The 12,099-nt window shown below is 37.4% G+C and overlaps 1 protein-coding gene across 2 annotated transcripts; it reads left to right on the forward strand.

Moving 5' to 3' along the window:
• The first annotated feature begins 1,824 nt into the window (after window positions 1–1,824).
• On the forward strand, window positions 1,825–12,020 carry LOC122627325 (UNC93-like protein). Of its 2 annotated transcripts, XM_043808401.1 has the most exons (8): window positions 1,825–2,136; window positions 2,293–2,690; window positions 6,205–6,534; window positions 6,626–7,259; window positions 7,399–7,790; window positions 7,904–8,036; window positions 8,129–8,266; window positions 8,397–12,020. In XM_043808401.1, exons 3-8 carry the CDS (start codon window positions 6,334–6,336, stop codon window positions 8,615–8,617), a joined length of 1,719 nt encoding a protein of 572 aa, XP_043664336.1. In that variant the 5' UTR covers window positions 1,825–2,136; window positions 2,293–2,690; window positions 6,205–6,333; the 3' UTR covers window positions 8,618–12,020. The 2 variants fall into 2 exon arrangements, with proteins under 2 accessions (XP_043664336.1, XP_043664335.1); XM_043808400.1 differs by having other exon boundaries at window positions 1,825–2,690.
• Window positions 12,021–12,099: the final 79 nt, after the last annotated feature.

Raw genomic sequence — 12,099 nt, forward strand, 5'->3', positions numbered from 1 at the left:
GTTATTTTCGCGACATCGTTTGTCTTTTTTCTTTTTCACAGTTTTGTCGCCATCCTATCGTTTGATACTATTGCTAAGAGGAAAAAATTAATAAAAAGAGAATATAGCAAAGAGAATAAAAGGAAAATGAAAATAGTTCGTTCGCGAAAGGCGAAACATGCTACTCCTCGCGATATACTACAACTCTTGCTTATTGTTCCAAGTAGAAAGTCCTTGAAGGACGAGCTTGCCGGTCTTTCTGCACCGCTTTGGGGCCTTGGGTAGTTTCTAGAAGGTAAACATAGAGGAAGTCGGTTAACACGACTGATACCAACGAGATATATCTAAGAGGTGATTAACCCTCCTGACCACCGATAGAACGATGCAAGACGTTTTATCTGTCATGCGAATGTCGTAACATTGACATACTTTGCGTACCAAGACCGTCTCTTTACTTTTCTTCCTGATATCACGGTTTAACCTAATCGACTCAATGTCTACCTTATGTGTATACCTATATATGTAATATACCTATATATGTAATACGGATATTCTTGTAGGAAGAGAAAAATGATAAAAAATGAAAATATGTTTGACCACGTGTGTATGTACATAGTCACATGTCTACGTAAGTAGAGTCGAAGGTTAATAATGATCTCTAGTCAAGCGAAATATCGTTAGATCTGGATCCGGTTCTTTTCTGGAAGCATAAGTTCGAACGCCGAAGACTATTGGCATTGAAACGACAATGCCTCGGGCTAGATACTATCGACCGTTTAATTTATCCGTTAACTAGAATTTTCTGGTAAACAAACGAAAGAAACGAAACCGTTAGGTATGTTATAATGAGATACAATTATTAGCATCATTTAAAAAATTTTTATTGAAAATTCGATTCAAATCGATTACACGGTATACCGATATATACGTGAATAACGATCAACGATCGACGATTAAATACAGAAAGTATCAGTCTTTTGCTTTTTCCGAAAATAAAAAAAGAATCGAGATCGATAAACAAACAATACAAATAATCACCTTCGTGGACGTTCACTTTTGTTTCGTTAACAAGTTGCCTGACTGTGATCATCGTTAAACATCAATTGTTTCTTTAGTGGTCCATGATGGTACAATGTGTACTATTATAAAATTTACAAATTAATAAAATACTATAAATTGTATGCTATTAAAGAGAAAATTTTGAAAGACATAGGTAACTGAATAACAGTGTAAAATAAAAAATGCGCTATGCAATCAATAATTGTATTAATAATTTTTAATAGTAATGAAAAGAACGATTAAAGAAAATTTATATTGACATATTTATAATTTAAATATAAATTATCTGGAGCATTAGTGAGCAGTTTCATTTCCACCGACTAGAAAATTGACAAGAGTATTTTACAAAAATTAGTTTTTGCGATAAAATGTATATATTAACTATATCATCAATTTTAAACGACATGGACAGGTATTTTTGATGAAAAATAAGATCCGTTTTGCTATGTCTACGAAAACTCGTGAGTACTTTGTTCTCCCTTATATAGAGGGACTCGAATCTTTCAAAAAACGCAGGAACCTCGAAAAATATTTCGAGGACGTTTCTTCGATCCTTATTCTTCCGCTTCTCTTTTTCTTCCTCGCCGATTTGACCTTCTTTTTAAACCCTTGGAAAAAAGTTGGTTGTGACGACGCAACAGATGCGACGTGAAAGATTCGCCAAGAAAGAGAGAGAGATAGAATTTGGGAAAAGCGTGCGAAAACGAAGAAGCGCGCGTACAGTACGCACTCTCTCCGTTATCGACCATCGGAACGAGTCGAACCGAGGTAACTCGAGAAGAGCCGAACTGAGCTAAAGCCGAAGAGAGGAGTACAAGAGTCCAAGAGGAGAGACCGATCCCGGTCCTCGAGTCCTTCAAAAACGACAACAACGACGGCTAATTCGGATCTCTGTCTTTTTTACCTTCATTTTCTAACTTTTCATTAAACTTTATTACAGTGAAAGATATCTAATCTTTCTAATCCTTTCCTTCCTTTTGCTGTGAATAATTCAACGTAGGTGTTTACATTGTGACGAGAACGATCGATCGGACTTCTGGCTTTCTTGCCTTCTGGCCCTACGTTAAAAAAGAAACGGAGAAATATATATTTATATATGTAAATGTATAAGTAGTGTGTGTACATACCTTATTAGGTACGCGCGCATTTTCATGTGGATGTGTGTGCATGTGTCTGTGTCTGTGCGTACACCCGTCATATCATAAGCGATAAGAAAGTATAATCTTCCTTGTTTTTCATAATGGTGAATATCAGGATCGACCAGTGTTTGCTACGAAAAGGACGAGGAAAGGTCTTTCCTCGAGCTACGAGAAACTTTCGACGAAACGAAGGAAGCTTCATGAATTGTTAAGAAGCAGAAAAAATGACCAGTATAATTTTGTGACTTCCTTTTCAACGATTCAACAAGATTGTACGAGCAAAGCCGTTGGACCCTTCTTTGGTTTCTTTTCTTGTTCGTTCAAGCATACGCAGATAAAAAATTAAATTTTTGTGAAACACGATGTTGTGTTAACGCGAATCTATCATGATCGTGATCGATTGGAGTCGGACAAGGATCACGAATCTCAGAGATCAAGAATCGCATTCTTCGCCGTTTTTTCGAAGAACCTGTTATCTTAAGGGCTCATCTTGCTAAATTATCACGAATACAAGTAAGTTCCTTTCTCTTTCTCTCGTATTTTCACTAATAGTCTTATCACTAGGATTGTCGCTATCGTTATTGAATTTTTTTTTTAATACTTTTGTCTGAAATGATTACTTTTTTAAGTATTTCATTCCGAGTACATTTATTCGTGTTAAATAACTAAATAATAAGTCTTAAAGAAGTTTAAACGCCACAAGAGTTACAACCGAATATCGTTTTTCAATACGTTACTCGCTTACCTTCGAGTCTTACACCCACACATTTTTTTCTTTGGATACGTTCCCTTACGTTGAATTACGCAGCATGTGTGCGCAACAGTTTTTCTTTCGGAAGTGGCCAGAGAAGTTGTTGATTAACGATCGGAAAGAAGATGAAAGATCAGTGCTATAAGTTTAAGGAAAACGGAAGAAAGAATGAGTGGTACAGTGGGAAAAAGATAAAGAGAGAAAGAGAAATAGAATAGACAAAAGGCATAGGTCGGATTCGAGTTACAATGAAAGTACGTAGTACTTATCATAGATCGTAATTTAAATCGGAACATCGACATGTTGAAAATTGAAACGAGTTTGACAACCTCGTATTTCGTTTCTCTCTGCTACACGTACTGCTCCCGATGAGATCTAATTTCGATGAAAAGATATAAAGGAGCAGTACAATATGCTATTATTTTCACTTCTTACAGAAATATTTGAATTTTTCGTCCGTTTAGAAATACAATTCCGACGATTTTAATAATGATATAATATGAATGATATATTATGAGACAAAATCTGCCTTCTTCTCTTTCTTTCTCTCTTTTTCTTCCCCCTCCCTCCAGTCGTCCATAAATTATTCTTTGTTTCGGATTACTCGCTCTATTACCGCGATTAATTGTCGATCGACCGTATGTTACTAAGACTACGACAAACGTGTGCCCATGTAATAATAGATGCGTCAGGTCACGTTCTGGCTTTACGAATCGTGTTGCATATTATTAACGGTTATTGATAAAAAAAAACCATTATCACCATTACGAATATCAATTCTTATAATAATGCTTAAAATGCATTCAGGCAAAAAGATTTTCAGTAACTTTCTTAGAAAGCCCCATAAATCCGTTTTGAATTATTTCAAACATTATTATAAAAAATAGAGAAAATTGGAACACGATAGAAATAGCACATCGTTGAAATCAAAATGGCATATAGGATTTCCTCAAAGTTACGAGAAATGAAAGAGAACTAATTCAAATGCGAATTCACGATGAGAGATATCCGTAAAAAAGAAAAAAAGAAACAAGTAATAAATTTGTATAGCTGGTTTTTCGAAAGAAATACGCTTTTTACGATACAATCACACCAATCGCGCTTATGTCATCAGTAGTCATCGCGCATAGATCATTTTCTACAAGGTCTATAGTCCTTTCGATGTATCTTCGATCATTTACGAATTGTGATTCCTGTTCTTACTTTTTCCTGTATATAAACGTGCTCGTGTATAATGATCGTTGCAATATTCGACAAAAAAAAATATGAGATCTGATTAGATTACAATCAAGTCGAACGTTAAAGGAATTCTTTAGAGTGACGAAATCATAAAAATGGGTGTGTTCGATCGGAAAACAAATTAAAAATGTAAGAAGAATTATGTAAATCCTACTAAGATGATCAAGTTTTCCACTTGTCACGAACGTTCCTTTTTGTTCGACCACTCGAGACGTGGAGGTGTGTACGCACTTCTTGTCGATCTCATTGCTTTACGATTTGCATGAAATGAGATCTTTGCCAATGATTGGCTCAATGAGAAAACGATCAACCAATCGGCCCTCTCCAAACACTATTTCAAGGCCGTCAATAAATAACGTCTGTGCTAACGGGTCTTTCGTCGCAAGTTCTTGTTCAAGGTTACCTTACGACAGATCAATCGATTTTTATCACCCTTTTTTGTGATTATTCTTTTCTTCTTCTTTTCCTTCTTTATCTGCCTCAGACCGTTGAGAGGAAAGGAAAACCTGTAAGTACATCGATCAACTTCTCGATTTTTTTCTTGTTTTCTCAGAGATCGTACAAGTATCAGATTTTTATCGGAATGGGTATTAATTGGATCGGAAGTTGAAAATGATGCGAACGTTTCTACGATCAACATCTCATTCAGATATTTCTCTAACTTGATGGAATTAATTCCAGAAAAGGCTCCCGTCCGTTTACAATTGCTTTTTCATCACTTCCAAGAAAGAGTCTTTGTTCTATCGAAAACCAGAGCGAACAAATGCGGCAATACAAATCTAGCAATAAACCAATGATCGACCAACGAAAATCGAATACTTTTAGTAGGTCATCTATTTGCGGAGAACAAGTTCCATTCCAAACTTCGACTTCATTGACAAATTCCCAGTAATAATCCGTTAAATAGTAAAGAATACTGCCCAACACACATCTTCTTGCCTAAAAAGTTAGACTTACAACTATTTTTGAATATATTTGCGGCGTTGATTTCAAAACCAATCGATCGTATTAGATTATAGTTTTCGAAATACGGCATAATAAATTTATATGAGATGTAACAGAGAGAAAGTAGAGAAACTGTTATTAGAAAATTCTGTATTTGAAAGAGATTTATAAAAACACATTATTTTTCAGAGTAGATCTCTTCAGAGGGTATATAATATCGAAGATGCTGCTTCCATTCTTTGTAGCAACGTTGGAAGTAGTTTAGCGTTATCAAGCTCAACTATTCTGTCATAAATCTTTGAATGTTGTTCACATTGCCATAGTAATTTCAGGAATTTCATTTCGGAGAATAGAAAGAAGTCTACAGGACTCAGATCTAGTAAATAGGAGAACTGTAAGGGATGCCCTTTCTAGACAAAAATTCGATGTTCGATGTAGAGTGATAGCTGACATTCTCGTGATGAACATCTACGTATATGCAATGTATAGCGACCTCCTTACCGTAAGACTGATCTTTCCTAATATTAAACGTCGATCTGAAAGTATAAGAGTTCTTACTTTTTGAACATTTTTCTCCGTCTTCGCCATCGAAGATCTTCCAGAACGTGATTCGTGTCCTACACATTCTCAGTTTTCCGAAAATACTTTATTCAATGCAAATACGTGTGTTTTCGATAATGTATATTTTGTATACGCCTACATTATTATCTAGTACGTTTGCGTTGCGTTTGATCGATTTTTACATAAAATTTCACGCATCATTAGTACGTGTACTGATACAAATTGTTACAAACCGACAGCTCGTAAAGTTTGAAATTCAGTGGCTGATTATTTAGATTATAAACGTTATTTCTATTGCTGGAATACGAATTTATATCGTTGCCAATAAACAATTTTTTAACAACAGTCTTATCTCGTATAAAACTATTGTGTTCTATCTTGAAAACTAGATCCAATACGATAAAACCGATGGTATTTTTGACATCAGTGCAAAATCTATACCCAAGAATGAGTTTATTTTCCTAGATATCAAATCAAAACTTTTTTCATTTTTTTGGGGGAGCAATGTAATTATTAATATTTTCATTTAAGAAAATTCACTGAAGAAACAATAAAAGAAAAAATGACTGGAGTATGACAACGTAAGAGAGCAGGAGCGAATAAAGTGGATTGAGAAAAGAATAAAGGCGAAAGGGAGAAAGGGTGGAAGGGAAGAAAAAGATGGGCTCTTTGCCGAATCTACATGAGTTGTCGAAGGAGAAACTCGAAAGTCCCGTTTACAGAGCCGTGGCAATCGGTGGACTTGGTCCGATGAGATTGCCCGCTCAAGCTCCACCGTTGGCACATACCCATCGTCGTGCGAGAAGCAGTGGAAATCATCACAATACTACTTTGTGGGACAACAATGACGCCATGTTGGAGGTCGGTAAAACATTGGAAAAAGTAGCAATTTTGCGACGATTTATAATAATACAGTATAAAGTAAAAGATTAAAGGCGAATATAACTTGTAGCACATGGCAGCGTATTCGCCGATCTCTTGTCGCTCGGCCAGGACATCAGCCGCGTTGTCTTGGAGACGGCGGGACTCGATGAATTCCTCGGCCGGAGCTTCATCGGTCCGTCGATTGATAGCTGCCGTAAGAACAACTCCGTCCGGGCCGCGTCCGGCAAAGAAAGCGATTCTAAGGCATTGCGCAGCCCTCCTCCTCGGCCATGCAACCTCCTCAGCCGCAATCTTGCCGATTATTCCTCTCCAAGCTGGTCTCGGGACGTTCAGCCCTCACATCGGACCGATATTACTGGCTTTGCTTTATGTCACCGCTGCGATTACCGCTTGTTTCGCGCCGATTCTCCTTCAAAGACTTGGCACGAATCTCGTGATAAGCCTCAATCATTTTGTCACGACAATCTTCGTCGGTGTGCACTTATATCCAAAGTGGTATGTGCTCTTACCTAGTTACATCATCTTAGGTGCCTGCGTCAGTCCGAGTTTTTTGGCAAGGACCTCGCACGTCAACATTTCGGCGAGTTGTTTAGCTTTGGTCTGTGTCGACCCCGAAGATCCGGACGAAACTAGACGGGATTGTCTCTTGAGAAGACTTAACAGAGGCGTCAAATTGGCGGAAGACGTGGGTCTCGCAATAGGTAAACGTATTCTTTACTAATACTTTATTATTTGCGTGTCTTTATTCCTTTCGCTTTATTATGTTTCTCTATTGCTTCTCCTGCTCTTTACTCGGTTATAATTCCATTCGTCTAACTTTTCTAATAATAAATTTGCTAGGTTGCCTGATCGCGGCAATTTTGGTAAAACTTACGGACTCGATATCACCAGATGTAATGGAAAGTGAGATTGAAGACGTTTGCGGTGCAGAGTATTGCCCCGAAGAGACCTATTTCTATAACGAAAGTCTCTACCTACCAACAATATCAGGTAACACGTCGAAGATGTTGATCAGCATTTGGTTTGGCCTTGCCGTTCTAGGAATGGGCATTTCCTGTGCCTTCCTCGATTCGAGGATGAAGGAACCGCAGAATATAACTGACAGAGTTAGCACGCGTAACATTTTCAAGTCCGTCAAGTGCGCCTTTCAAGATCCGAAGCTGCAACTAGCGGCTCCATTAACGCTCTTCATCGGCCTCGAGCAAGGCTTCATTTACGCCGACTTCACGGAAGTAAGTCTCGAGACGATATTCGAAATAAAAAAGATCATAAATGTTCGAATGAAAAAATTCTCCTGACCTATCTTTCAACCGACTCCATTGACTCTTCTTTTCTTTATTAACAGGCATATGTGGCTTGCGCCCTTGGCGGAGTTGGCACCGTCACTGTCAGTTTTCTGAGCTTGGCTTTGTTACAGGGTCTTGCCGGCGTAACGCTCTCCATGTTATTGAGGCACATCAAAAGATATTTTGTCGTAGGTAAGCGATGGTTCTTGCCTCGACGGTAATATGAACATTTATTGGAATACTATGTACGTACCTCGTTCAATTTAACCGGTTTTGCCTTTCAGTCGTGGGTTTCGCTTTCCATGCCTGTTTGTTGCTCGTTTTGGTCGTCTGGAGACCGGCTGGCGACGATCCAGCACTTTTCCATGTCATATCAGCTGCCTGGGGAGTTTGCAACTCCATTTGGGAAACTTTAATATACAGTGAGTTCTTTAGTGAGATTGAAATCGATCGAAATAGGCAGCGATAACAAATTGATATTCGATGCGCGATATTTTACACCTGCGTTAACATCTAAGAGCAAACCTCTGGAGCAAAATATTTTATTTTCAGCTTTAGTACTAGGTCTCTATCCGAATTCCTGGCAAGGTCCGTTGTCAACGTCGCTCTTTTGGAGATGGTTAGGACTCTCATTAGCGTTGGCTCTTCACGGTTTGGTTTGCACGCGATTCCGTGTTCTTGGATTAGCGTCCATGTTGTTGCTGTCGGTCGTGCCTCATGTGTGGCTCGAAATTAGACTGGCGAAGCGAGGTAAAAGTCTAGCACCGTTGTGACCGGTCGAATCGACTGCGAGCGACCGAGGATCAACGATCGAGGTCGAAGGAAGACATAGATCGGACTGAGGCAGAATCGTTCCATCCAGCTTAAGAACAGCCAGGAGAAGCAGCAGACGGAGGAGCAGCCCGGTGGCCGAGAATGCGACTTTTACCACTAAAGGAAGAAGATCTTCGAGGAGAAGGGCCAACAGCGTGGCGTTCGCCTGTCAAACGACTACAGTGACGACTAATGAGGATGCGCTTCCCCTTCCAATACAAACCGAACAAGCACGAAGGAGCAGTAACGTCGAAGCTCCGACCAATGAACCAAAATGCACCATTTTCTCGCTCTCGTGAGGAATCGAGAGGTTTCGCACGATCTCCTCGGTATTCCTCCAATTTCGTCGTCCTTACTCTTCTCGAAAAGATAATGTTTCGGAAACGAATCCTCGTTCGATTACCTCTTTCTTTTTTTTCTCTAGCGTTCTTACATATAGCACATTCGACGAATTCCTCTCTTTTTACTCTTCGTTTTTTTTCTTCTTATCTACAAAGAATGTAAAAGATAGTACATAGAAGAATGCGATTCTTCGCGGTCTAATGATAACGGAACAATGTAATGCCATTGTTATTTCTTGCTAATACGAACGAAAGTGGATTGCGAACAGTTAACGGTCGAACGAATAAGTAAAAATGATACAGATAAGAGAAATAACCTCCTTTATGATCCTAAGAGCGATGAATTTCAATATCGATGCATCGAGACGAACGAGCACTCAAATCCTCAAGGTTGACCTACGAGTGCAACGAAAAGCGCGCGTCGTCGGGTAATACGCTGGATGGAACAAATGCGTAATCAGGATTCAATTCCTAGTCGAATAACAGTTTCCGTGCTTCTCAATTTTTCAGCTAACGAATTAAAGTAAGATTCGTAAGATCGCAATTGACCGCGGGGGAATAAAGTCAAGGAAATAGCTATATCCACGCATCTTTCTCGTGAAAAAGAATAAGTAACTAGTGTGTACAAATTATCCGCGAACTTTCACGTATCATAATGGACGATGCCGAGACGCACGCCCTGTATAACCGTTGATCCGTACTTGATATCTTTCAAGACGAACCAACTTGTAAAAAATAAACGGAAAAATCGTAACGTTCCCTCTAGAGTCTACGAACTGGCTCCGTATAATCTGCAAGTTTCGTACGAGTCTCTCATTGATAATAGAAAAGAACGATAAAGCGGAAAATGTGATGGTATTTATTACGAGCTATTACGAGCTTTATATTTTTTCGTCTTTCGTTTTTTCCTAAGAAAAATGATACGCCTCAAGAAAGATCATACCATATCAAGAAGAGATATAACTTATTCGATAGTCTCCGCGCAATTCATCTTCTATTCAAAAACGACTATTGAACGAGTCCTTCTCGCAATTACGTTACGATGACAAAGCTAAAACCTAGGCAAAATGCTGATTTTTCTGATTTTCGTATATGTAGGTACTTCCTAACGTTTCGCCGGTAATAAATATATGCTGGACCGAAAAGTTATTGAAGAAAAAGTAAATAAATAGATTACGGATCTAATATCTAGATTACGATCTAAGACTAAGAAAATGTCTTAAGAAATGTTCGGAATAAATATCCAATAAAACACATTCATGCAATAGGTGCATTCGCAGCTAAAGAAACGAGTATATGTTAAACGAGTATATCGTTAAACTCATGAGGGAAGGTTTCCATAATGAAAATAAAAATTTTACTGTGACTCGCGCGAAATTATAGCTTTCAACGTGTTACACAATTTTTATTTATAGTAGAAATTCATCTGAAAGGATACTATTAGCCCTGTAAATCGATTAATTCTAAAAGCAACAGAAATTATTATCGATAAAGCGTTTGTCGAACTGTAAATGATAAAAAAAAACGATAGGATAGGAGCCTTCCCATTTTTATCGACCGTTCCAATCGTCTATGATGAAACATCAAAAGAAGCGAAAAAGGATTATCAAGAAAAAATTAAATATATGCGGAATTTATACCGCAATACATTTCCAGCGCAAACTTTCTTACGAATCAACACTTTAACTTTAAGCTAAATTGAAAAAGTGTAAAAAAAGAAAAAGAACGAGGAAAGTTAAGATGAAATCAGAAAGTAAAATGCAGAAAAAATGTGAAAGTTGTGTAGAAAGAAATTCGGCACGCGTATCGTGTCATATCGTTAGTTTATAATTAATGTTACGAATAATGTAACACATTTTTTATGAAAATCGTTAGCATTTTAATAAGGGTATGCGTGCAGCGACGGACGTCAATTGAAAATCTACTTATACCATTGGAATCGGACTGGTCAAAAAATCGGCTGAATAGCGCGTCACTTGTATTATATAAATTAATCCGGTATTTCTTATTTTTTTAAATTTTCAAATCGAATCATGTACACCACACTCATGTCAACTCGTATCATCTTAAGTAAATTATTAAAACGCGTTGGAATTTTTTCAAACGCGTCGAATTCGACGAAAATTGGTAAATTGAAGTTTGTTCTCTTTTTACTCCCATCAATTGATTTTCAAACGACGACCATATATCGCTATGCATCGTATATCGTATAATCTTCATTCTTCGTTTACAAGAATCGTAATATCAAAATAATGTGCGACGAAAAGAGATGAAAAAAAGAATATACACGACATTCATTATCTTATAATAATCGCGAAAAATAAAATATAAAAAGCACCATGTGCCTGATTATATTCCAATATACGTACATAAATACATACATTCTTACGGATAAACTTTTCTCCGATACGTTCGTCCAAATATATTTCTCATCGTGATAAAACTTTTTAAAATTCCAACCTATCATGCACTAAAGCGCAAGTACACATAAAAAGCCGATGTAAATTCCTTGTAACCATGATCATAGTTCGTTAGCAAACAAGATTAAAACAAGAATCTATAATTATTTAACAATTAATAAAAAGATTTAAGAAAAAAGAAAGTTTAATACATGTTGTATAGCACGTAATGTTTAGAAGAATATTAAAAAAGATCGAAGTCACGAAATCGAATGTGTCGCGTGTCCAATGTAATCTCTCACGCAACATGATGACGAAGCAAAGTCTTTTTATAAGAACTATAGTAAATTCAAATTCAGGTAAAGTTGTGGTCCAAATAATGGACCGTAAATATAAAACCAAAAAGAAAATAAACAAACAGGACGAAAGATAGACATCGTCTCTCTATATGACTCGTAACATCTCTTTTCGTGCTTGTTTGCCGACATTTTTAATTAAATTCAAAATGTGTCGAAGGAACACAAGATATCGGATCTCCAAAGCGAGGGATTATGAAACGGCATTGGAAAGGCATGTATAATTATTGTATTTCATGAAATAATAAATATTATTATCTTATTTTATATCGAACGACGTTTTAATTTAACTTTCATTGGTTTTTTGTCGCGCATTTACCAACTTCGCGGAAGGATAAATACTCAA

Source organism: Vespula pensylvanica, chromosome 2, assembly GCF_014466175.1.
Source record: "Vespula pensylvanica isolate Volc-1 chromosome 2, ASM1446617v1, whole genome shotgun sequence".
NCBI lineage: Eukaryota > Metazoa > Arthropoda > Insecta > Hymenoptera > Vespidae > Vespula > Vespula pensylvanica.

Excerpts from the sequence above, each read along its gene's own strand:
- LOC122627325 (XM_043808400.1), top strand. The coding sequence starts at position 6,334 with ATGGGCTCTTTGCCGAATCTACATGAGTTGTCGAAGGAGAAACTCGAA. Across the intron at positions 6,535-6,625 it reads ACAATGACGCCATGTTGGAG|CACATGGCAGCGTATTCGCC; the intron begins GTCGGTAAAACA and ends TATAACTTGTAG. Across the intron at positions 8,267-8,396 it reads TTGGGAAACTTTAATATACA|CTTTAGTACTAGGTCTCTAT; the intron begins GTGAGTTCTTTA and ends TTTTATTTTCAG.